The following is a 26,053-nucleotide window of genomic DNA, read 5'->3' on the forward strand; positions in this document are numbered from 1 at the left end:
CATTTCTGTTTAGAAACATGCGAGACTCCAAAAGCAGACACTTATAACAATAGTAATTGTAATAATTATAACAATAATAACGTTTTACATAGACTCATGATTCTTAAGATGCAATATAATTTTTTTTTAAAATAAAATAGTTTGTTATTATGTACCTAACGTTTTAGAAAGGCATCATCGCTACAACATCCCACGTCGAATGTTTCATATATTTTAAAGTAACTTTTCTGTATGGGACATGGAAACATACAATGAATAATAAAAAAAGTGGCGTGTGTATATATATATATATGTATTGTATTATATGTATTTATTTTCTCTAAGTTAATAATTAACTCGGACAAAACAAATTGGTTAATAGATACCAGGGTAGCAAAGATCACAAAATGACTGTGGTGTAACTCTTGTTTATGAGGTAGAAACTCCTTGTTATTTTGGGTACTTGAGTAAATATATATATATATATATATATATATATATAGTGTGTGTTAATTATATAATGTGGGTGTATATATACTACGATAATAGGTAATTAGTCCTGTGTTACTCGGCAAATACAATTATCTTTCACTCCTCTTTAGCAAGTGCCGAAACTGGAAAAGCAATTCTTTTTCCACACTCTCAGACTCTAGTATTTTTCTTTCATAAAATTTAGCCGAGGGCTTTTGTTTCCTCGTTGTATAGATCCGTTAGCCTATGGTCAAAAACTTTCCAGTTGAGATCATTGTCTTTTTTTTTTTTTTTTTTTAAAGAAGCATTGTCCAACTCTGTAGTTATGCATATTGTTCGATCACGTAGCTGCTTCATCATCGTCTTGTTTTTCTAGTTCAAGTTATATATGAATGATTTCACTGGAGAGCAATTGTAGCTCGAAATGTCGAATTCTCTTTCTTTCCTTTCCTGAGCGTCCAGTAACACAATATCTGTATTACGTCCTCACGTTGTTGTTTTTTTGTCGTTTTTCTTATTTGAACTCACTATGTATATATATATATATATATATATATATATATGTATGTATATATGCATATGTACACACACATGATGATGATGATATACACATGCATATACATACACCATGCTTCCACTCAATTTCTATTGATTCACTCACAAAGCATTATTTAGTCCAGGGCTAGAGAAGTCGTCGCTTGCTCAAGGTGCTGCATAGTGGGACTGAACCTCACAAAAAAATGTGGGGGCAAAGCAAGCTTCTTAGTTTCTTAGTTACACAACCATGCAATAATAATTTTTTTTTCTTTCTGTAATGCTTTTTTTTTTGTATCTTTTTCTTTCCAGGTGACAAACAGACTGATCGTTTCCAGAAGTAGCCAATGTCTCATTTAATGAGCCCTGTGTCGTTGAGCAGTGGCAGTGTTGGCATGAATATGGTATCACCTCTGGTTGTGGTAAGCCAAAAGGACTCTCTAGAATGTTCTGTCATGCAGATCGATACTCACATTCAGGAGGATGACAAGGTCCAAGACTTGTCATACCTCTTGCATGTTCCTGCTGATAGTAAGTGTACCTACTGGTTCTTTGTTGCTTTTTATATTTTTTGTATCTTTCTTTTTTGTGTTCTGGCACCATATCACTTCAATCTTTATTTTCCCTCAGTTACTTGCACCATTTATATATAATATGCAGTAGCCAGGTATGTCCCGTTTGTTGTTGGCACTCGGTTGCTTACGACGTCGAGGGTTCCAGTTGATCCGATCACTGGAACAGCCTGCTCGTGAAATTAACATGCAAGTGGCTGAGCACTCCACAGACACGTGTACCCTTAACGTAGTTCTCGGGGATATTCAGCGCAACACAGAGTGTGACAAGGCTGACCCTTTGAATTACAGGCACAACAGAAACAGGAAGTAAGAGTGAGAGAAAGTTGTGGTGAAAGAGTACAGCAGGGTTCGCCACCATCCCCTGCCGGAGCCTCGTGGAGCTTTAGGTGTTTTCGCAGCCCTGTGGTTTGCCAGATCCTGTCACATTGTCCACTCCAGACCAGTACGCAAAATTGATGCTAAATACTGGTGATGAATATGTTCTTTTCCTGGTTGAAGTCTTTGTACTTTGTCTCTCACGAAGAGGAGACTGCTGAAGGGGAATCGATCTCTTATGCATGAGAGCCCATTTCTTGTGAAGAAGAGCTCTGTCGTTGTGAAAAGGAGGATCCTATCTTCTCTGAAAAAGAAATCATCTTCTCTCCAACCAATATAAGTGTCATTGCCCTTCAAAGAACTTAGTGTTCCATTATTTCTTAATGGAACACTTATATAAAAATGCACTGATTGGGGTGAAGATGGGATCCACCTACAAAGAGTAAACAAAAAATATGGTATTTGTAAAAATTTCCAAGAACTTTTGTGATGTATTTCATGTAAAGTATCCACAGGATTTGGGTCATTTCCCACTCAGACCAAAGAACTACTTGTGGAACATTCAATGTATATCAACCTTATCGAACAAAATGAAAGCATCAGATTGTATTATCTTTAGTTTTTGTGTGGTATCTTGTACTATAGAAGAAGGTTGGCTAAATCCTTGAATGGATTTGGTAGATGGAAACTGAATGAAGCTTGTTGCATATATAGTCCCCTATGCAGGTGACACGTAAAATACACTATTTTGAGCATGGCCGTTGATAGTTACCAACGTCGCCTCCCTGGCACTTGTGCCAGTGGCGCGTGAAAAGACATTCGAGCGAGATCGTTGCCAGAGCCGATGGACTGGCTCCTGTGCAGGTGGCACGTAAAATACACCATTTCAAGCGTGGCCGTCGCCAGTACCGCCTGACTGGCCCTCGTGCCGGTGGCACGTAAAAGCACCCACTACACTCTCAGATTGGTTAGCGTTAAGAAGGGCATCCAGCTGTAGAAACTCTGCCAAATCAGATTGGAGCCTGGTGTCGCCTCCTGGTTCACCAGTCCTCAGTCAAATTGTCCAACCCATGCTAGCATGGAAAACAAACGTTAAACGACGATGATGATGATATATATATATATATATATATATATATATATATATATATATATATATATATATGTATATATATATATGTATATATATATATGTATATATATATATGTATATATATATATGTATATATATATATGTATATATATATATGTATATATATATATGTATATATATATATGTATATATATATATGTATATATATATATGTATATATGTATATATATATATATGTATATATATATATGTATATATATATATGTATATATATATATGTATATATATATATGTATATATGTATATATATATATATGTATATATATATGTATATATATATATATATATATATATATGTATATATATATATATATATATATATATATATATATATGTATATATATATATATATATGTATATATATATATATATATATATGTATATATATATATATATTCATACATGTGTGTGTGTGTGAATGTGTGCATGTTTGTAATTCCTTGTCTTGACATCACATGATTGTTGTAAATAAATTTTATTCATTTTCAATATTCTCAGAAAATATGTCTTACTATGGGGAAATATTACCTTGCCTGGAAACAGATAAGGGTTCGCAACAGGAAGGGCATCTCAAGAAACTCTGTTCGATCTATGCAAGCATAGAGAAGTCGGCATTGAAACAATGATATATAATGTGTGTGTGTGTATATATAGATATATATATGTATTTTTTTTTTCCTTCAGATTCACCATCAGTAAGTGGACTTCATGACTATGACTACCCCACGTTTTTAAATGGAAGGGTGGATATCGAAATTTTTGCTGATATTGGAGACATGAAGAAGGTACCACTCCCTCCGGAACTGGTTGAACATTTTGGTCGTATCCTTTTTTTGTTGAGAATTCCCAACTTTTGTCCTCTATCCATGGCTAATGCACTTACCTCCCACCTGTCCATAACTACCTCTCAGGCCATGAGTGAACATAGAAGCCTCTACCTGGTCACTGGTCTGCTAGAAATAGCAGCCAAACTTATATCACATTCTGTTGTTGTTGGCACTCCGTCGCTTACGACGTCGAGGGTTCCAGTTGATCCGATCAACGGAACAGCCTGCTCTTGAAATTAACGTGCAAGTAGCTGAGCACTCCACAGACACGTGTACCCTTAACGTAGTTCTCGGGGATATTCAGCGTGACACAGTGTGACAAGGCTGACCCTTTGAATTACAGGCACAACAGAAACAGGAAGTAAGAATGAGAGAAAGTTGTGGTGAAAGAGCACAGCAGGGTTCGCCACCATCCCTTGCCGGAGCCTCGTGGAGCTAAGGTGTTTTCGCTCAATAAACACTCACTACGCCCGGTCTGGGAATTGAAACCGTGATCCTATGACCGCGAGTCCGCTACCCGAACCACTGGGCCATTGCGTCTCCACATCACTTTCTACTACCTTAGAAAATGATGGACACATTGAATAATGTTACTGTGGGTACACTGCCTGCAGGAACATACAGGTATTCATGGTTGGATTGTCTTAATTTGTCTATTTATTTAGTGTTGACCTCATTTTTTTGCCACTGCTTTTGAGGATTCCTGTGACTCTGTCACCATCCAATTCTATTATTATGGATTTGAATTGGAAGTTTGAGTCATAATGAATCTTTCATTAGCTGATTACACATCCATGGATACATTGCAGTTACTCTCTTGATAGTTTGGTGATCCTGACTGTTGATCTTCTAGGATTCTTCCTCTCAGCTTCAATGTAAGAAACACTGTTGGCTCAGTTGAGCTCCTCCACTACCTCTTCACAATCTGCCCTGCTGCAGTCCCGTGACCTTGCCAAAGGGTAGCCGGTAATTATGCAGGAGACGGTAGTCATTCCATGAGGTATTTTCAAAATACCTGCATATCTACCTGGGGCATCAATCATCATTGTTGTCCTTAAGCTCAAATAGCTTCTGGGTTTAATGTTTATCTGCTTATATTACTGGTATGCTGTTGATATATTACATTTCCAATCATATACTGTGACCAGGTGAATAATTTTATCTTCCTTTAAAATTTCAACTTTCTCACCTGTAAAAACAACTCCCTCATTTGCTTTGTTAATCCTTAAGTACCTATCAGACATGCAGTGCCAGTGTTCCATGGGGTTGTTTCCTGAAATTGAGAGGGCATGGCTTGCAATTGACAGTGATATATATATCTGGAGATATGAAGATGGGTAAGTAACAGGTTTTAACCCTTGAGCATTTAAACTGGCCATATCCAGCCGGAATATTCTACCTGTTTTATGTTTAAACCAGCCAGATCTGGCCTCTCACGCCTACCCTTTAATGTCATTCTGAAAATACACAACCACATCAATATCTCAAAGTTACAAGATAATTCATGATCAATTCAAAATAATGAATTGCATGGCTCAATGGTTAGAGCGTTTGGCTTGCAATCATAAGGTTAATAATTCGATTCGTGGACCAGGCTGTGTGTTGTATTCTTGAGCAAGACACTTATTTCATGTTACTCCAGTTCACTCAGCTGTAAAAAAGAGTCATGACATCACTGGTGTCAAGCTGTATCAGCCTTTGCCTTTTCCCTTGGATAACATCAGTGGCGCAGAGATGGGAGACTGGTATGCATGGGTGACTGCTGGTCTTCCATAAACAATCTTACCTGGATTTGTGCCTCAGAAGGGAACTCTTTTAGGGGGTCTTTACCTTTTACATTTGACAGAGTAATCTGAATGCTAAATGTTTAATCTTCTTTTGGTGGTTAATTCCTTCAACTATAATACCTTACCTCCAAAATCTCTTATGTTTTGTGACCAATGTAAGAATCAACCCACCCCACCCCACCCTCTCACCATCCCCATACCTACTGATTATTTGTTATTGATGACTGCTAATGCAATCTCAATTCATGCAGGCAAGACGTTGCTTATTATGATGGAGTTGATGAAACAATCCTGTGTGCGGCTTTGGTGCCCCCAAAACCAGGTAAGTTGATGATGTTGTTTTTTCCACTTTACTTTCGTCACATACTGTTTCTTACACATTTTTCTGATGACATTTCTAATGAGATACACTGATTACATCCTCCTACTCCTCCTCATCATTAATGTCCACTTTTCAATGCTTGCATGGGTTTGGCAAAAATTTGTAGTGAGACATGATAAAACTATTTTTTTTCACCGGTGTGCGAGTTAGTTGCAGATGCTAAGCAGGCGTTGTACGAATTCAAGCAACAACTCCACACAAAGCTAAAATGTGTCTTCAGATAAAAACATAACAGATAGTTCAGTTGTGGCTAGTACATTGGATGGTCAACCACGTTTTGAAGCTCTTCATTCTGTCAGCTTCATCTAAAACCTGGAAAGTGATGTATTCGCTTTCCTTGTTATATTTACAGAATCGATAAGTTATCCCGGGCAACTTTGACTCTTCGTAACCAGTTCTTCACTTGACATTTCGGTTATTGTTGCAAAGAGTTTATTTATATCAATATATCTGGCTTGCGGAGTTTTGTCTTTTCAGCAGTACTAGCATCCATATTATGGAATCTATATTCATCTTTAAGGCATTTGAGCTTGTGTAAATATATAGTAACTGAATCCGAATCCATTTGTGTTTTTTACCATTTTCCCTTCAAATCGAGGATTAATATTTTTTAATTTTTGTACACAATAAAAATCCTTTTGCACGCAATTGTTCAGGCGCAGGAGTGGCTGTGTGGTAAGTAGCTTGCTTACCACCCACATGGTTCTGGGTTCAGTCCCACTGCGTGGCACCTTGGGCAAGTGTCTTCTACTATAGCCTCGGGCCGACCAAAGATTGGTAAATGTTTCCGTTATTCATTGATAAGGTTTCGTCCTTGAGTTTTTCATTTATTTGTTGTTACTTTTGAACTCAATGCTTCATGCTCTCTCATTACAGATGTGTTTCAGTCGAGTATTAAATATATTCTGGTTTTGGCTACAACAGTGGAAATTGTCCTACTTGGAGTCCGCTTCACAGACTCTCCTCCAGGTGAGTATCTAGACATAAGAATTGTTTTTCCATTTTAATTTTTATTGTCTTTGTATGTGTGTGTGTGTGTGTCTCCCTCTTTCTATACACATATATATTTTTACTTGTTTTTGATTTGACCTCTATTACTCTGCTTATCTGATTTCTGAAAAGTTACCTAGCAAATTCAATATGCTTAAGCATATAATATATAATGTAAAGTTAGGAAGAATGAGATGAATATAGTTATTTCAACATTTGATATCCATAAGATTGCGATCGTTTCACAGCCAACATCATGGAAAAAACAATTTATTTTAGTGTAATTTAAATGATTTTTTTGTTGAAAAAATATATTTTTCTACTTGTACTACAATACATTTCAGCGCTTGAAAAACAAACTTAAGTTTGTTTACATATGATGTAATTTATCTAGCGTTTCTGGATGACTTTATAAGTTCTAAATTGCAGAAGAATTTGTCATTAAGCAGTTTAGCTTAATGGTAGAGCACTTGACCGGAAATCAAAGGGATGTGAGTTTGATTCTCATCGCTGGTTGCTGACAGATTTTTCTGCTCTGTAAGGGATATTATCCCATGTATACTGTTCTATTAGTATTTACGCGTTGAAAAAAATATATCTTCCTACTTGTACTACAATACATTTCAGCACTTCAAAAACAAACTTAGGTTTGTTTACATATGATGTATATGTTATAAATTACATGCTACTATTGTACATGTTACAGGTAATACAGGTATAGAAGGCTAACCCTTCAGGTCATAGACTATCACGGTTACATCCATTCTTCAGATGTAAAATAAACATGTATGTGCAAGCATGCATGTGTATGTGTGTGTAATACAATAAATTATTTTCACAGATTTATTTAGAAGAAAGTTTTACTGTCAAATTGGTTTGTGTTTTCTAGGTGCTTTGGAAAGTTTGAGTAACTGTGAAATGCATCTGATCACAGAGCCTCTCTTCAGCCTGCCATCAGACAATCTTTATGTTGTCAGCATAGTAGGTATGAATAATGGGCGTATTTTCATGGCCGGAAAAGACAGCTGCCTTTATGAATTGGCATATCAGGTAAACTGCTTTCATGTTTGTTAATTGCAATTGAATTTGCTTGAGTCTGTTGCTTCTTCTATGTTCTTCATGTGTGGGCTTTGTGACGGGAACGAACAGCTTTTTATTGCATTGTATTTGTTTCTTTTAACATATAATGTGTGTGTCTGAGTACATTTATGTCTACTTGTTATGACTTCATGAGTTAATTGTAAACAAGCGCCACTGTCTTACAAGCAGTGTCCATTGTTTCCAGTCTTCCATAAAAACATGTCTGGCCATGGGGAAATGTCACCTTACTGCTTGGAAGCAGGTGAAGATTGGCAACAGGAAGGACATCTGGCTGTGTGTATATATATATATGTGTGTGTACGTGTATGTATGTTCAGGCATAGCTGTGTGGTTAAGAAATTTGCTTCCTAACCATTTGGTTTCAGGTTCAGTCCCACGGCATGATACCTCAGGCAGGTGTGTATTACTATAGCCCTGGGCCAACCAAAGACTTGAGTGGATTTGGTAGATGAAAACTTTGAAAGCCTCTTGTGTATATGTATGTGTATAGATTATATGTATATCTGTATGTTTGTGTCTCCTTGTCTTAACATCATATGATTGTTGTAAATGAGCATCATTTTCAATATATTCCTTCTTCAGGGTCAAAAAGGTTGGTTTGGACGGCAGTGCAAGAAAATTAACCATTCAACCAGCTACCTGTCATACCTGGTACCCAGCTTTATCAATATATCTTTAACAGAAGAAGGTGAGCTCTTCTCCTTTTCTTTTTGTTTTGTTTGCTTTGTAATTCTTGCATATTTTTATCTTTCTCCTTTATCTCTGTAAATTAGTTTTGCATAGGGCTGAACAGAGCCCTGTTAGTGGATTCAGTAGATGGAAGTTGGAAAAAGCCTGTCATATATATATATTTGTGTGAAGGTGCATAGCTTACTGGCTTGGGTGTTGCACACACAATTGCAAGGTTATGGTTTGTTTCCCAGACTGGGTGATGCATTGTGTTCTTGAGCAAAACACTTCATTTCACTTTTTTCTTGTCCGTTCAGCAATGGACTGGCATTCCATTCAGGAAGAATGTCAGCTTGACTGCCTGTCTAGCCAGTGAGGTGGCATCATTTGAAGGCTACAACAATGCAAGGAAACACCTTGTGATCAATGGTATATAACAGGATCCGATAGTCTGGTTGATACAGTGATGTATGCATGTAAGTACATATGTATGTATGCGTATGTGTGTATGTACATGTGTATATAAGTGTGTACGTATGTATATGTGGTGTTTGTGTGTACCCATGTCTGGACATCACATGATGTTTGTTAATGAGCATGGTCATCATATAAGCAAGGTTGTTTTCAGTTTTCTGTGAAAAACGTGTATGTCTAGCTTGGAAACAGGTGGCAAGCAGGGTATCTGGCCATAGAAAGTCTGCCTCAACAAATTGTACCTGAAGAAATTGACATTAAATAATGATGATGAGGAGGAGGATGTAACCAACTTTTACAAAGTATTTTATTCAATATTCAAATAATTGTGCTATTTTATATTTTTTGTTTTGCTTGTAACTTAACTTCTTTCTCTTTCTTTTTCCTAGATCCACTGCTGCAAATCTGTATCGACCAGTCTCGGAATATTCTTTACACACGCTCAGACAAAGGAACGATTCAGGTGAGAAAATTAAAACTATTGTGTTTTCTGTATAAAGTAAGATATAATATATTATACTGTAATATAATAGTATTTATAATGTAAACTGTAGTATATTGTAATATAATAATATAGTGGGATATTAGGAGTGGTTTTCTCAAGAAACTAATTGAATAACAAAAGGTTTATTTCTGAAGAAAAGTAAACATAAGCAATGAGCTGAAATTTGATAAAAGAATGAATAAACTATGTTTGTGTCTTATGTACTGGGAGAGTATATATATGAATGGTACACTAAATAAACAGATTGTATTGTGAACAGTTTTTCTGACAAGAAATATATTCAGCTGAGAAGCTGAAATTTGAACAACAAACCACAAATAGACAATGCAGGCATATAAGTGGCTGGAAGAGCATGTATAAATGGTTTGTTAACATCCAAATTTCAGGTCTTGTGCCTTTAGTAGAAAGGATTAATATAGATGAAAATTTGCATGCTACATGAAATGTATTCATGGATGTTAACAAACCATTTGTACATGCTCTTGACAAGTGTCTTCTACTATAACCCCGGGCCAACCAAACCCTTGTGAGTGGATTTGGTTGATAGAAACTGAAAGGGCGGCAGAAATGTTAGCCGGGCGAAATGCTGATCGGTATTTCGTCTGCCGCTACGTTCTGAGTTCAAATTCCGCCGAGGTCGACTTTGCCTTTGATCCTTTCGGGGTCGATTAAATAAGTACCAGTTATGCACTGGGGGCGATATAATCGACTTAATCCGTTTGTCTGTCCTTGTTTGTCCCCTCTGTGTGTTGCCCCTTGGGGGCAGTAAAGAAATAACAAACTGAATTGAAGCCTGTCAGGTGTATGCATGTGTATACCCTTGTCTTGACGTCACATGATGGTTGTAAACGAACACCACTGTCATGCAAGAGATGTTTACAGTCTTCTTTGGTAAACTTCTGGCTGCAGGAAATATTACCTTGTCTGGAAACAGGGAAGGGTTGGTAACAGGAAGGGCATCCTGCTGTAGAAAATCTGCCTCGATAAACTTGTCTGACTCATGCAAGCATGGAAAAGTGGATGTCAAAATTATGATGACAATAGGAGAGTATTGTAGTTCGCTTGAAGCATTGTGTATTGTTTGTAAAGAATAAAAAGTTTTGAATGGTACAACAAAGCACTATAGAACAAACAATGGGCTATACACCTGTTGTAATTTAGTTATCTATAGTCCGTTGTGATGACGATGTTATTTATAATGTTAGGCTCTTCATATCTCTTGAGTCTCTTAATCAGTCAATGCTTAATTTTATGCGTGTAATAAAAGTACTCATTTGTAACTATGTATATCTGCATGTCCTCATATTTTTCTTATTCCAGGTTTTTGACTTGGGTGAAGATGGCAACGGGATGAGCCGCGTGGTAACTGTACCATTATCTACCATCATACAAGCTGCCAGTCATATAGCCGGGTAAGATGGCCAAACTTCCAGCTCCTCTCAATCTCTGACTCCTTCTCTGATGTTTGGTCTCTGTTTTGCTTGTTATCTGTCATAGCTTCCCTTCCCTCCTCCCTCTCCTGATTATGTTAATGTCCCTCACCTGTCTTAGATGATGATGATGATGATGTTGGGATGCGCAATGGCCCAGTGGTTAGGGCAGCGGACTTGCTGTCATAGGATCGCGGTTTCGATTCCCAGACCGGGCGTTGAGAGTGTTTATTGAGTGAAAACACCTAAAAGCTCCACGAGGCTCCGGCAGGGGATGGTGGCGAACCCTGCTGTACTCTTTCACCACAACTTTCTCTCACTCTTACTTCCTGTTTCTGTTGTGCCTGTAATTCAAAGGGTCAGCCTTGTCACACTGTGTCACGCTGAATATCTCCGAGAACTACGTTAAGGGTACCCGTGTCTGTGGAGTACTCAGCCACTTGCACGTTAATTTCACGAGCAGGCTGTTCCGTTGATCGGATCAACTGGAACCCTCGACATCCCAAGCGACGGAGTGCCAACAATGATGATGTTGGTTAGCCTTAGTTTGGTCTGATAATGCAGCTCTTTTAACTCAGTTTGCAACACCGATTGCTCACATAGCTTAATGTATACATCTTTGCTATATAATAAACATACATCTTTGGTCTTGTCATCTTGGTCAGTTATATGCTATGAGAAGTGGGTAACTGACCTGATGAGTCTTAAGGCTCAAGACAGACCTGCTCCTTCAGTCGTAGGTTCTGTCTCTCATTTTCCCTCACGAGTTTATATAATAAAAATAACAACAATGAATTCTAGCGTATAGTGCTCAGGTGCATTACAACTCATCAAGGGTTCATGTCCAGTACATAGAATTATGTACAAAAGTCAGGAAAGTGAACAGTGTATGGAGTCATGATAAACGTGTGCATGCATACGGAAGGTGGGGCGATATCAGGTGTAGTGTTGAGGTTTTAAAGGTTGCAATGTCTCTGCAACTAACAACTGATGCAGGTAGTTTGTTCCATGCTTCAGCAACTCTGAGTGTGAAAAAATGTTTCCGAAAGTCATGGGAGCTGTGCTGTTTTCTGACTTTGTAAGCATGCTCACGTGTGTTAGACGCATGGAGCTGCAAAGGTCTTGGGCACTGCGTTCCCTTTCTTGCTAAACCATAAGTTGTTTGAAAAATAGTATTTAACTGTTGTAAAAATAGTTTGGCCAACCTTAATATTGCTGATATTTTTGGTGGATGTCTTGACTCTAGATCTTATTTGTGTTTTAAAACTTGCTCTATATGATTATTTTCTTTCCAGGACGATCGATCCCTCTTTATTTAAAACCATCATTCACATTGCACCACTGACAGCCTCGGAATCACCAAATTTTCATCTTGTCGCCATTACACAAGCAGGTCAGTATTCCTCAAATATGTAAATACAAATTTCAGCCAATAAATATAATTAAAATTTAATTCTTTAAAAATTGCAAAATTAAATTTCATGGTTACTCTAGTAATGATGTTAAATATCTATAAAAAAAAAACAAAAAAAAACAAACAAACTAGAATTGGTATTTTCTGCAGGCCACATTGCCTCAATAAACTCGACATATCTGAACATAAAACTGGTTTCCTCAACAAAAGATACATTAGTATATAAAACTTCTTCCTGTATTTAAGGGTAATAAAATTTTGAGTGAATATATCTAATTTCTACAGTAAAAGGGTTAAATTTTTCTTTTTATTTGTAGTTTTGCAGATGCAATCTTTTATCTTTTACTTGTCTCAGTCATTGGACTGCGGTCATGCTGGGGCACTACCTTGAAGGCTTTTTGTCAAATAAATCAACCTCAGTATTTATTTTAAGTCTGGTACTTGTTCCATACATTTAATTTTTTGCTGAACTGCTAAGTCACAGTCAACTACTACTGTATAATCTCTCTCTCTTTCTCTCAATCAACAATGTTGAACTGAGAGGGCTGTAAGGGGTATCACTCACAGTAACCCTTGCTTCCAAGAAATATAAGGGGGTTGAGGGGCCAACAACTTTTTATTAACCATGCTTCAGAAATAGTCCAAAGAAACCAGAGGTGTTGAGTGTGGATGGACCTGCATAAGTCACAGAACAATTTAACCTTTTTGTCACCATATTTCACTGCCTTTCTTTCAATTAATTTTATAAATAGCTAATGAAGAATTTAGTTAATTATCTTTGTTGTTATTAAGCTGGTTTTGGAATATTAATTAACATAAAACTTTGTTAGTTTTTTAATTTAGATCACTTTAAACATGAAATTTGTATCATATAACCAAGAGTAGTCTCAGATGGGTTGGTACCAAAAGAGTTACAAAAAACATGCTATATTTACAACTAGCTTAGAAGCTGCACTCCGTGTAGACTTTTAAGCTAGCTACTGCAGAGGGCTAATTGAGCCAGCAGCCCAAAACTAAACTCTTTTATACTCTTTTCCTCTTTTACTTGTTTCAGTCTTTTGACTGTGGCCATGCAGGAGCACCGCCTTTAGTCGAGCAAATCAACCCCAGAACTTATACTTTGGAAGCCTAGTACTTATTCTATCGGTCTCTTTTGCCGAACTGCTAGGTTACGGGGACGTAAACACACCAGCATCGGTTGTCAAGCGATGTTGGGGGGACAAACACAGACACACAAATATATATATATATATATATATATATATATATATATATACAACAGACTTCCTTCAGTTTCCGTCTACCAAATCCACTCACAAGGCTTTGGTCGGCCCGAGGCTATAGTAGAAGACACTTGCCCAAGGTGCCACGCAGTGGGACTGAGAGCAATAATAATAAAATATTTATTGTTACCCCACCAATATTGGTAATACTTTAAATTCAGTTTAAATGAAAAACTTGTAAATTCACAAATTTTTGCAGTTGTTTTAAAATTTGAATTTTCAACTGTTAGCATATAACAAATCCTCATCTAGACCTCGTCCCAATGCTGGATTTTCAAGAACCAAATGAAGCGCAGATTTTCAATCCTGGGATCATCCTGATTCCAAAATGGTATAATATGTCTATGTAGATCTAATGTAGACTGAGATAGAGGGATCCCGGATGGATGGACAGACAGAATTATTTCCAATAATGAAAGGTTTCTTGACCATTAAATTAGGTAGTTTGTTTTCCTGCCTTTTTACCATGTTTGTTTTTAATATTTTCAATGAGATTTCTCAGGAATGTTCCATTCAATGCTGTGGTTGTATCTAATTGTCAGGTGTTCGGTTATACTTTGCTGCAAAACCATTTGGTGCTGTGCAACAGATATCTCGCAAATATCCATCAATGTTAAAGTTGGTTCATGTTCGCTTACCTCCTGGTTATTCTGCCAACCCTGCTCACGGTCGTCCAAGCAACGTTAGACTTGCCCATTATAAAAAAGGTTTGTGTGCATTTTATTTACTCTTTGCTCTTCTACTTGTATATATATTGGAAGGTTTGGAGGTGATGTACATGAATTATATATTAGAAAAATAATAATCAGGTACTCAGATGTCTGGATGGTTGTGCATTTACAGATTTTTATTCATATGTCACATGTGACATATGAATAAAAATCTGTAAATATACAACCATCCAGATATCTGAGTACCTGATTATTATTTTTTCTAATATATATATATATATGTATATATATGTTTGTATGTATGTATGTATGAGTATATATATTCGTAAAAAGCACCATTCAAGCACAGTCGATGCCAGTGCCGCCTGACTGGCTTCTCTGCTGGTTGGCTTGTAAAAAGCACCATTTGAGCATGGTTGATGCCAGTGCCACCTGACTGGCTCCCATGCTAGTAGCACGTAACAAGCACCCACTACACTCTCGGAGTGGTTGGCATTAGGAAGGACATCCAGCTGTAGAAACCTTGCCCAATTAGATTGGAGCCTGGTGCAACCTCCTAGTTTGCCAGTCTTCAGTCAAACCATCCAACCCATGCCAGCATGGAAAACAGACGTTAAATGATGATGATGATATATATATATATACATATACTTTTTCTTTTGTATTTAGGAACCCTTCTGATGATTCAGTCGCGCTCTGAAGAAAACGACTTGCTCTGGACAATCAGCAGTGATTGCTTACCTTTCAATAATGTACTTAAAGAAATCAAGGTATGTTTGCTGAGATCCCTACCCCTCCCTTGGAACTTTTTCTTTTCTTTCTTTGTGTCAACCTTGCTGTGTGCACCTCGAGTTCAGAATAGCTACTGTATGCCTGTCTGCTGTAAGAGGCAACTAAAAAGGTTGGTGACTGGAAAAGTATCCAGCTGTAAAGCCCTGCCTTGAAAAAAAAACCTGTCCAACCCATGCCAGCGTGATAAAACAGGTCTAAAATGATGAGGTTTTTTTTGTATTATTCCAGGCACAGGTGTTGTGTGGTGAGAAGCTTGCTATGACTAATTGTATTAATGAATTTGATTTGTATTGCATAACTGATTTTGTAAATGATTTGTATTGAAACAATGTTTTCAAGGGGTTGCCAGTCAGTGGGCGCTGGCGCCCCTCTCATTTTTCATCTGTGTCATCCTACCATATTTTCATTAATGTCTTTGTCTAGCCCTAGCTTCTTATTTCTTTATTGCCCACAAGGGGCTAAACATAGAGGGGACAAACAAGGACAGACAAAGGGATTAAGTCGATTAGATCGACCCCAGTGCGTACCTGGTACATAATTTATCGACCCCGAAAGGATGAAAGGCAAATTCGACCTCGGCGGAATTTGAACTCAGAACGTAACGGCGGATGAAATACCGCTAAGCATTTCGCCCGGCGTGCTAACGTTTCTGCCAGCTCACCGCCTTCTAGCCCTAGCTTCTGCTACTCTATGTACAGCCTTCATGGCTAATCAAATGAAATAGAGAAGCTTGCTTCCCAATTACATGGTTCCAAGTTCAATCCCACTGTGTGGCCCCTTCGGCTGATCAAAAGTATTGGGACTGTTGTTTTGGTAACCTAGCTAAAAAAAAGTATGCAGAGTGAAGCCACCTGGCACAGATTGATCTTGAACTCTGTTATGAATGCACACTGAGTTCTGTTCTCTCTCACTTCCATTCTTTAAAGCAGTGACTGGAAATAAAGTGTGTATAGGCGTAGGAGTGGCTGTGTGGTAAGTAGCTTGCTTACCAACCACATGGTTCCGGGTTCAGTCCCACTGCGTGGCACCTTGGGCAAGTGTCTTCTACTATAGCCTCGGGCTGACCAAACCCTTGTGAGTGGATTTGGTAGACAGAAACTGAAAGAAGCCTGTCGTATATATGTATGTGTTTGTCTATGTTTGTTTGTCTGTCTTTGTCCCCCCAACATCACTTGACAACCGATGGTGGTGTGTTTACGTTACCGTAACTTAGCGGTTCGGCAAAAGAGACCGATAGAATAAGTACTAGGCATCCAAAGAATAAGTCCTGGGGTCGTTTAGCTCGACTAAAGGCGGTGCTCCAGCATGGCCGCAGTCAAATGACTGAAACAAGTAAAAGAGTAAAAGAGAGTTTTGTCATCTTAAAGAGAAGATTGATTTTCTGCTGCACTGAATCTTAATTGTGTCAAGGAAGAAGACACTTCTTGAAAATCGGCATAGAGGAGCTCCCAGAGGCAGCCTGTCTTGAATTCTTTTGTTATTGCCTGGAGGACTATGATGAATAAGAGAGGGCTGAGGACTGATCCTTGGTGAACCCCCTACTTCTACCCGGAATTCTTCACTGTACTTGTTACCTTACTGACAGCATCTCTGTACAGGGCTTGTGCAGCTCTCACCAACCACTCCTCTATCCTTAGTTTCTGCATTGACCACCAGATAAGGGATCGGGGGACCCGAAGAGAATGAAGAATTTGAACATTCAAACATAACGTTTGAATGTTCCAATTCTTCCTTCTCCTCGTTCTTCTTCTTATAAATATTGTACTTTACACTCTTAAGTTGCCAAAAAATATCCTGGAACATTGGATGGGAGCTAAAGGAAGATTGCCAAAAAAGGCACCATCAAAAGGAACCAGCCTTGGCATTTTACTCAGAGAAGTTCAGTATCTGCCTGAATATTATATTCCTCCTCTTACTTTATATAAAGATATATATATATATATATATATATATATATATATATATATATATATACATATACACACATATCCACATCTTATTGTTTTTACTGAAAAAATATTCTTTTACATGTTATTATTTATAAGCTTTATGTGTTTCAAAATCCACTGTTCTAAAGAAAGAATTATTTCATGTTATCTTGAAAGGTTATAAATTCTTATGATGTCAAGTAATAATTAATATTTTAATCTTTCTATATTGTCTAAAAAATTTTTTACCCATTTTTCTATTTCATAGAGCTATGTTCCTCTTGAAGGTCGAACATGGAGCATGTGCGAGGTCCCAGCTATCCAGACAGATATTACCCCTGAATTTAAACAGCGGCCAGACCCACCAGTTGTAGTCACACAACACAATGAGAAACCAAGGAAGTTTGTTTTTATCAATGCCCAGGTCTGTTTTAATTTTTTTTCTCTTTTATTTCTTCTGTCAGTTTTTTTAACAACTTCACCCTAATCCCCAATTCATTTTTTCCTGCACCCTGACCATTAATCCTCACTTCTACTATCAGTCTCTCCCTTCTTACACTCAAGTTACCCAACCACCTCTGCTCTTCACCATAACTACTAATCTTTCCCCCTCTCTACCCTAATTACCACACCATCTCTGTATAGTGTATGAGACATTTTGGCATTGCTGTTTTTGGTGTCATTGGTTTGACTCTGACTTATTTGGACATTAAACATTTTATTGTTTCTCTCAGTCTCTCCTTCCCTCCTCTCTCTCTCTCTCCCTCTGTATGTATATAAGCATATTTCTCTTGAGAGAAAGGATTTATGTCAGTCATAATCGAAATCGAACAAAATTCGACGACTGGCATCATGAATGTATCAGAAGCAAGTTAGCTTAGTACAGATTCCTCTCCAGGAGTTTTCTGGGTACTTTTTGTGTGGCACCAGCACCAGTGAGGTCACCAAGTAACTTGTAAGGCAAGACATCTGAACTGAGGTGGGAGTAGTATTGAAAGCGGTGGCTTTATGCCAAGTGATGACAGGTTAGAGTATGATTAAGGGATAAAAACAGGTGTCTGGCAGTAGAGGAGATACATGGTGTAGAACGTAATTATATTATCTTCTCTATTGTTTGTATGTAATCTTCACAAGACTCTGTTTTCAAATACATGATAGTCATATACTGTATGGTGTAATGTATAATTACTCTCACTTCTCTATTGTTTTATGTCTTTTAGGGTTGTACCATTGTGTCGAAACTCCGTCCTGTTGACCAACTGAGAAGACTGCTCATTTCATGCCAAGGTCCAGAATCAGAAGCTGTCAAAGACTTTTTTACTCTACACAAGGTAAACAGTTCTCTTCTCCATTGTTGTCAGTTTGCTTATATATCTCTGCTTGGGTCTTCATTCCCCTATTCCTCCTATACTTTTCTGTCAATTTATCCATGTCTGTCTGTCTATCTAGCTGGCTCTCTACCTGTTTATCTGTTTGCGTGTCTGTCTGTCTGTCTATTTGTTTGACTAACTGTCTATCTACCTGTATATTTCTTTATCTGTCTAACTTTGTCTCTCTCTGTCAGTCTCTCTTTCTCTCCCTCTCACCCGTCTCTCTCCCTCTCACCCATCTCTCTTTCTCTCCCTCTCATCCGGCTCTCTTTCTCTCCCTCTCACCCATCTCTCTTTCTCTCCCTCTCACCCGTCTCTCTTTCTCTCCCTCTCACCCGTCTCTCTTTCTCTCCCTCTCACCCGTCTCTCTTTCTCTCCCTCTCACCCGTCTCTCTTTCTCTCCCTCTCACCCGTCTCTCTTTCTCTCCCTCTCACCCGTCTCTCTTTCTCTCCCTCTCACCCGTCTCTCTTTCTCTCCTTCTCACCCGTCTCTCTTTCTCTCCCTCTCACCCGTCTCTCTTTCTCTCCCTCTCACCCCTCTCTCTGTTACCTTCCGTCATTTCTTCCTCTTTCATTGTGTATACACTATAGACACAAACACATCTCTTCTACGCTGACATCGTTTTACTGTCTGGTTTTCCATGCTTGCATGGGTCAGACGGAGCTTAAAGAGGCAGATTTTCTACAATTAGAGATTCCCTTCTTGTTGCCATCCTTCTCTTATTTCCAAGTAAAGTAATATTTCCCCGTGGCCAAACATGTTTTTACTGAATATTCGAAATGAACGACATTCATTTACAACAATTCCATGCAGTCAGGTCAAGGAGACACAAACACACACATAGCGCAACACAAATATTTACACACACACACCTGATTCCTTTCAATTTCCATCTACCAAATCCAAAATTTTAGTTAGCCTGGGGCTGTAGTCGAAGACACTACCCCAAGGTGTCATAGAATAGGATTGAACTTGAAACCATGTGGTTGGGAAGCAAATTTCATAACTGCACAGTCATGTCTTTGTCTATTACATCATATTTAACCTTCCATGTTAGCATTACATCTGTAACAAAACAACAAAAACCAAAAAAAAAAAAAAAGGTATGGGCTTGTACTTGATATGTAAAGTTGATGAACAGATATATTGTTCAATATGAAACTTGTTTTATTTTTACCAACTTGTAAATGTCTTTAAACACCGTGTTTTTTAATTTTTTCTCCTGTTTCCACATCATCACAGGTTGACCAAGCATGTGCTGCCTGTTTAATACTTGCTTGTTCCCGATCTCCCAGTGACCAGCAAGTAAGTTTTGTTGTTGTTGTTGTAGCTTGATTCCATTGTACTTCCACCATCACCATTTGTGTCAACTCCCCACTCCCTTTGTTTTGCTCTTAATAAGATGTTGTTGTTCAGCTGCGAGTTGTCCTTCATTGAACAGATCATTCCATCTTTTCATTTATGCCTGTCTACATTATCCACTTCTGCAGCTGGATGCCCTTCCTAATGCTGACCACTCCGAGAGTGTAGTGGGTGCTTTTACATGCCACCGGCATGAGGGCCAGTCGGGTGCTACTGGCAACAGCCACGCTCAAAAGGTGTTTTTTATGTGCCACCTGCACAGGAGCCAGTCCAGTGGCACTGGCAACGACCTCGCTCGAATGTTCTGTTCACGTGACATCAGGAAGGCGACGCTGGTAACGATCATGCACAAATGGTGCTATTTATGTGCCCCTGGCACGGAAGCCAAGCAGCTGCTCTGGCAATGATCACGCTCAGACGGTGCTGTTAGCGCTCCACCGGCATGGGTGCCAGTCATCGAATTTGGTTCAATTACGATGCAAATCAGTTGTGATATCAAGATTTGAACCACTAATCCACTAGTTTGCAAATACTAACCCTACAACATATAAGACATGACACCTACTTAGTTTTTTTATTTTTGTATCTCCCCCCTCGTTCTTAGGAAAATATTTTAACCCTTTAACATTTAAACCGACCATGTCTGGCCCAAATATTTTGCCTGTCTTATGATTAAAACAGCCATACCTGGTTTCTCACACCTACCCTACAATGTCATTTTAAAAACAAACAATCCCCTCATTGAAATCTCAAAGCCACAAGATAATCCATGATTAATTCAAAACAATGTGAATAAATAAGGATAACATTTGATAGAGTAATCTGAATGCTAAAGGGTTAAGAAGAAAAGTTCTCGCAGCCCCTGAACTTTATGCTTTTACAATCTGTGCCAGTGCACAAGTATGACCACACCCTATTAGACGCAACTAGTTTTAACCCTGTAGCATTTAAACCGATCATATTTGGCCCAAATGTTCTACCAGATGTATTTTCAAACAGACCAGATCCTATCCTACCCCTCACACCTTCCCTCCAAGCCATTCTAAAAATAAATAATCGCGTTATTGAAATCTCAAAGCTTCAAGATAATACATGATTCAGAACAATGTAAATAAACATTATATTTGACAGAGTTAAAGAGTATAATTTCATTGTTACAGATTGTCAACTGGGCTCAAATGGCCTTCTTTATGTATGGTGGACATCCCCACATGAAAATTGCAAGTGAAAATGAATATGGACCAGGGATTCCTACAAGTGTTGGCCCAGCATCATATCCTGGTGAATCTTCCTTTTTATTTTTCCTTCACAAGAGTGTCCAAGGTGCCATGCAACAGGACTGAACCCGAAACCATATGGTTGGGAAGCAAACTTCTTACCACACAGCCACACCTGTGCAAAAATATTGTTTTAATGCACCTCCCAGTCCTGGAAACGAACTCACAACCATTAGGTCGTGAGCATAACATCACTAACCAGGCTATTCGTCCTGTAGCATCTTATGCTACAATATGTGTGGACAATAAATATTTATTATGAGTATTGACTTTATAAATATATGACATAAATGCCAACATGTCTGTCTGTCTGTCTCTCTGCTTGTCTGTCTGTCTCTCTGCTTGTCTGTCTGTCTCTCTGCTTGTCTGTCTGTCTCTCTGCTTGTCTGTCTGTCTCTCTGCTTGTCTGTCTGTCTCTCTGCTTGTCTGTCTGTCTCTCTGCTTGTCTGTCTGTCTCTCTGCTTGTCTGTCTGTCTCTCTGCTTGTCTGTCTGTCTCTCTGCTTGTCTGTCTGTCTCTCTGCTTGTCTGTCTGTCTCTCTGCTTGTCTGTCTGTCTCTCTGCTTGTCTGTCTGTCTCTCTGCTTGTCTGTCTGTCTCTCTGCTTGTCTGTCTGTCTCTCTGCTTGTCTGTCTGTCTCTGCTTGTCTGTCTGTCTCTCTGCTTGTCTGTCGGTCTCTCTGCTTGTCTGTCGGTCTCTCTGCTTGTCTGTCGGTCTCTCTGCTTGTCTGTCGGTCTCTCTGCTTGTCTGTCTGTCTCTCTGCTTGTCTGTCTGTCTCTCTGCTTGTCTGTCTGTCTCTCTGCTTGTCTGTCTGTCTCTCTGCTTGTCTGTCTGTCTCTCTGCTTGTCTGTCTGTCTCTCTGCTTGTCTGTCTGTCTCTCTGCTTGTCTGTCTGTCTCTCTGCTTGTCTGTCTGTCTCTCTGCTTGTCTGTCTGTCTCTCTGCTTGTCTGTCTGTCTCTCTGCTTGTCTGTCTGTCTCTCTGTTTGTCTGTTTGTCTCTCTGCTTGTCTGTTTGTCTCTCTGCTTGTCTGTCTGTCTCTCTGCTTGTCTGTCTGTCTCTCTGCTTGTCTGTCTGTCTCTCTGCTTGTCTGTCTGTCTCTCTGCTTGTCTGTCTGTCTCTCTGCTTGTCTCTCTGCACTCTTATGTATGTGTGTCTGTGTATGTGTGATATATGGTCTATATGACGTAGACACCACATAAATGCCGGGTGTTAACCTTAACTTTCCTATTACAGGTCAAGCAACACCTGGTCACCTGTCCTACTCAATGATGTATGACCCGGCAACCCATTACACATCACTTGCTGGTATGCCAACACCAGCACCAGGTTGGTATAAACCCTTACTTAACCTTTCCTGCTTGGCTTCTTGTAACAGACTTTTTAAGCTTGCTCTACCTTAACCCTTTTGATAACAACCCACCTGAGACTGCCCCTGGTTCTACGCTACAAGTTTCTTCTTTTGAAGTGATTTAAATTAAAACTTTCTACCAAAAATTTTATGTACAAGCATCCACTTATCATCATCATCATCGTCGTCGTTTAACGTCCGCTTTCCATGCTAGCATGGGTTGGACGATTTGACTGAGGACTGGTGAAACCGGATGGCTACACCAGGCTTCAATCTGATTTGGCAGAGTTTCTACAGCTGGATGCCCTTCCTAACGCCAACCACTCCGAGAGTGTAGTGGGTGCTTTTACGTGCCACCAGCACGAAGGCCAGTCAGGCGGTACCGGCAACGGCCACGCTCGAAATGGCGTATTTTATGTGCCACCTGCACAGGAGCCAGTCCATCGGCACTGGCATCGATCTTGCTCGAATTTTACTAAATTCTTGAATATTTTCAAAGTTAATTTAGAACAAAGGCAGTGAATTTCCATAAAAATATGCTAACAAAAGGGTTAAACTTTTCCTACAAACACTTTATCCCTCGCTTTTCTTTTATTCTTATTATTCTTTCACCATATCCTTTTGAGAGGAGGGCAAGTCGGCTAAATAAAATAAAATAAATTACTGAGGTCTATGATTTTGAATTCCAAAATTACTGACCTTGTGCTTAAATCAGGTGTTACACTATCACTATTTTCATGTATCTGTCTCTCCTTTTTCTATCTCTAGATCGTTGCCAGTGCCCCTGGACTGGCTTCTGTGCAGGTGGCACATAAAATGCACCATTTTGAGCGTAGCCGTTGCCAGTACCGCCTGACTGGCCTTCGTGTGGGTGATACGTAAAAGCACCCACTACACTCTCGGAGTGGTTGGCGTTAGGAAGGGCATCCAGCTGTAGAAACTCTGCCAAATCAGATTGAAGCCTGGTGTAGCCATCCAGTTTCACCAGTCCTCAGTCAAATCGTCCAACCCATGCTAGCATGGAAAGCAGACGTTAAACGATGATAATGATGATGATGATGATGTTTCACTTTATCTGTATCTCTCTTTGTTTTTATCTCTTTATCTGTCTCTTTTCCCTCTTATCTATTTCTTTTTATGTATCTCTCTCTTAATCTGTTTTACTCTCTCTTTTTCTCCAGTTGTCTCTCTTTTTATCTATATGTATCTGTGTTTTGCCTGTATCTTCACTCTCCCCTTTCTCTTTATTTATCTGTCTATTTTAATCATTATTGTGAAGGCACTACTGCCAGACAAAAGGGGCATAACAGCATTCTCCTGACATTACATTTCTGGGTTCAAATGTTGCAGAGGTCAATTTTGTCTTTCATCCTTCTGGGATTGATAAAATAAGGTAACATTTGAGCACTAGGTTTAATTAAAGATGCATGGTTCATGTCATACAGTAAGCTTCTCCCCTTCTATCTAAGGAGTTTTGAACCTGATGTTTTATTTAGCTGTTCATAGCTCAATTTGATTTGAGGTGTTGTGTGTGTGTGTGTGTGTGTTGGCACTCCGTCGCTTACGACGTCGAGGGTTCCAGTTGATCCGATCAACGGAACAGCCTGCTCGTGAAATTAACGTGCAAGTGGCTGAGCACTCCACAGACACGTGTACCCTTAACGTAGTTCTCTGGGATATTCAGCGTGACAGTGTGACAAGGCTGACCCTTTGAATTACAGGCACAACAGAAACAGGAAGTAAGAGTGAGAGAAAGTTGTGGTGGAAGAGTACAGCAGGGTTCGCCACCATCTCCTGCCGGAGCCACGTGGAGCTTTTAGGTGTTTTCGCTCAGTAAACTCTCAACGCCCTGTCTGGGAATCGAAACCGCGATCCTATGACCGCGAGTCCGCTGCCCTAACCACTGGGCCATTGTGCTTCCACTTGATTTGAGGTACATTGTTAATAAAGACTTATTTACACATTCACATATGCATGTTAATACCCAAGACACACATGTAGGCACATAAACATAGCAAAACTTCTCAACTCTTTTTTTTTTGCAATTTATTTATGTAAGAAATCACAATTATTGTTTTATTTTTGTGTTTTGTTTCTATTATAATGTAATAATGTTTGTTTCTTCCCTCCATTGTAGGGTCTGCACCGATTCATAGTTCCACACCTATGGTTCAACCACAGCCTCAGCAGCCGCAGCAGCAACCATTCTCCCAGTCTTACCACTCGAGTATCCTGGGACGCTGCTCAGCTGCCGGTCACGATGTGGTCTTCTCGGGCAAACACAATGGCATCTGCCTCTACCTGTCACGGATCCTGAGGTAAGCATGAAGGCACCCAACTTTATTTACTTGTTTACTTAACCTTTTAGCATTTAAACTGGCCTTATCTGGTCCAAATATTCTACCTGATTTATGTTCGAACTGACTGGATCTGGCCCCTCATGCCTATCCTACAATGTCATTCTAAAAATAAACAATCACATCATTGATCTCTCAAAGCTACTGGTTCGTTATTTATCTTTTTTAAGTCTTGGCACTTATTCTATCGGTAACTGTTTCTGAACTAAGTTTCTGGGACATGAACAAACCAACACTGGTTGTCAAGCAGTGGAAGGACAAACACACACACACACACACACACACACACACACACACACACACAGCAGGCTTCTGCACAGTTTCTGTCTATCATTCACTCACACAGCATTGGGCTTTGGCTATAGTAGAAGACACATGTTGAAGGTGCTGCACAGTGGGACTGAACTTGAAATTATGTGGATTGCAAAGTGACCATTATATTTTAAAATTAATGGAAAGAAACTCAGTGTATTTCAATGGGAATAAAATAGCAAATGGTTGAAATAGCAATAAGGGTAGGTATGGTGCTGATTCGGTATTTGAAATGGTGATTAGATTACACGTGTTGCTGATTTGGTTGTTAAAAGCCTGACTATTCTAACTACACTGCCTCTTTCAATTCTATATTTCAATTTTATATTTCACAGGCCTATTTGGGATCAATATATAGTCTCAGAATATCATTGTAAAACTGATGGTGAATCCATTACTTATGTAAGTATACAGGTTTTGTTGCTTCGTTTTTTTCCCCTTTTATTTTTTCTTCCATTTATGAAGCAAACTTCTCGACCGCACAGCCATGTCTGTGCCCGCTCCCCTTTCCCTGTGTCACTCTGAGTGTTCTGTATATTTATACGTTTGTTTGTCTGTTCCTTCCTTTGTGCAGCTAGTGTGCAAGTTCACCAGTGAACAACTACAGCATACCTCAATTCTGGTGCGCAACGTGTCAGATTTCATAGATTTCAACTCCCGACTTGATTCACCTTTAGCAGCCGACAGGTAAGTCAATTCTACAGGCGCGCTCTCTCTCTCTCTCTCTCTCTCATACACACATACATATA

At 39.0% G+C, this 26,053-nt stretch overlaps 1 protein-coding gene across 2 annotated transcripts in view; it reads left to right on the forward strand.

Annotated features, from left to right (window-relative positions):
• Positions 1 to 26,053, forward strand: part of LOC106874976 (nuclear pore complex protein Nup155) — a 46,020-nt gene that overhangs the window by 1,356 nt on the left and 18,611 nt on the right. For both annotated transcript variants that reach the window (XM_052972673.2, XM_014922907.2), the window contains exons 2-21: positions 1,297 to 1,515; positions 3,712 to 3,849; positions 5,095 to 5,191; positions 5,893 to 5,963; positions 6,900 to 6,992; positions 7,903 to 8,063; positions 8,697 to 8,802; positions 9,647 to 9,720; positions 11,083 to 11,174; positions 12,488 to 12,585; positions 14,432 to 14,596; positions 15,230 to 15,330; positions 17,549 to 17,704; positions 18,501 to 18,611; positions 19,894 to 19,956; positions 21,174 to 21,294; positions 22,521 to 22,613; positions 24,773 to 24,953; positions 25,640 to 25,706; positions 25,879 to 25,991. In XM_052972673.2, coding sequence (XP_052828633.1) covers positions 1,332 to 1,515; positions 3,712 to 3,849; positions 5,095 to 5,191; positions 5,893 to 5,963; positions 6,900 to 6,992; positions 7,903 to 8,063; positions 8,697 to 8,802; positions 9,647 to 9,720; positions 11,083 to 11,174; positions 12,488 to 12,585; positions 14,432 to 14,596; positions 15,230 to 15,330; positions 17,549 to 17,704; positions 18,501 to 18,611; positions 19,894 to 19,956; positions 21,174 to 21,294; positions 22,521 to 22,613; positions 24,773 to 24,953; positions 25,640 to 25,706; positions 25,879 to 25,991 — 2,285 coding nt within the window. In that variant the 5' untranslated portion in view covers positions 1,297 to 1,331. The remainder of the gene's footprint in view (positions 1 to 1,296; positions 1,516 to 3,711; positions 3,850 to 5,094; positions 5,192 to 5,892; positions 5,964 to 6,899; positions 6,993 to 7,902; positions 8,064 to 8,696; positions 8,803 to 9,646; positions 9,721 to 11,082; positions 11,175 to 12,487; positions 12,586 to 14,431; positions 14,597 to 15,229; positions 15,331 to 17,548; positions 17,705 to 18,500; positions 18,612 to 19,893; positions 19,957 to 21,173; positions 21,295 to 22,520; positions 22,614 to 24,772; positions 24,954 to 25,639; positions 25,707 to 25,878; positions 25,992 to 26,053) is intronic.

The sequence above is a fragment of the Octopus bimaculoides genome, chromosome 14 (assembly GCF_046866305.1).
Source record: "Octopus bimaculoides isolate indiv1 chromosome 14, ASM4686630v1, whole genome shotgun sequence".
In the NCBI taxonomy this organism is placed as follows: domain Eukaryota; kingdom Metazoa; phylum Mollusca; class Cephalopoda; order Octopoda; family Octopodidae; genus Octopus; species Octopus bimaculoides.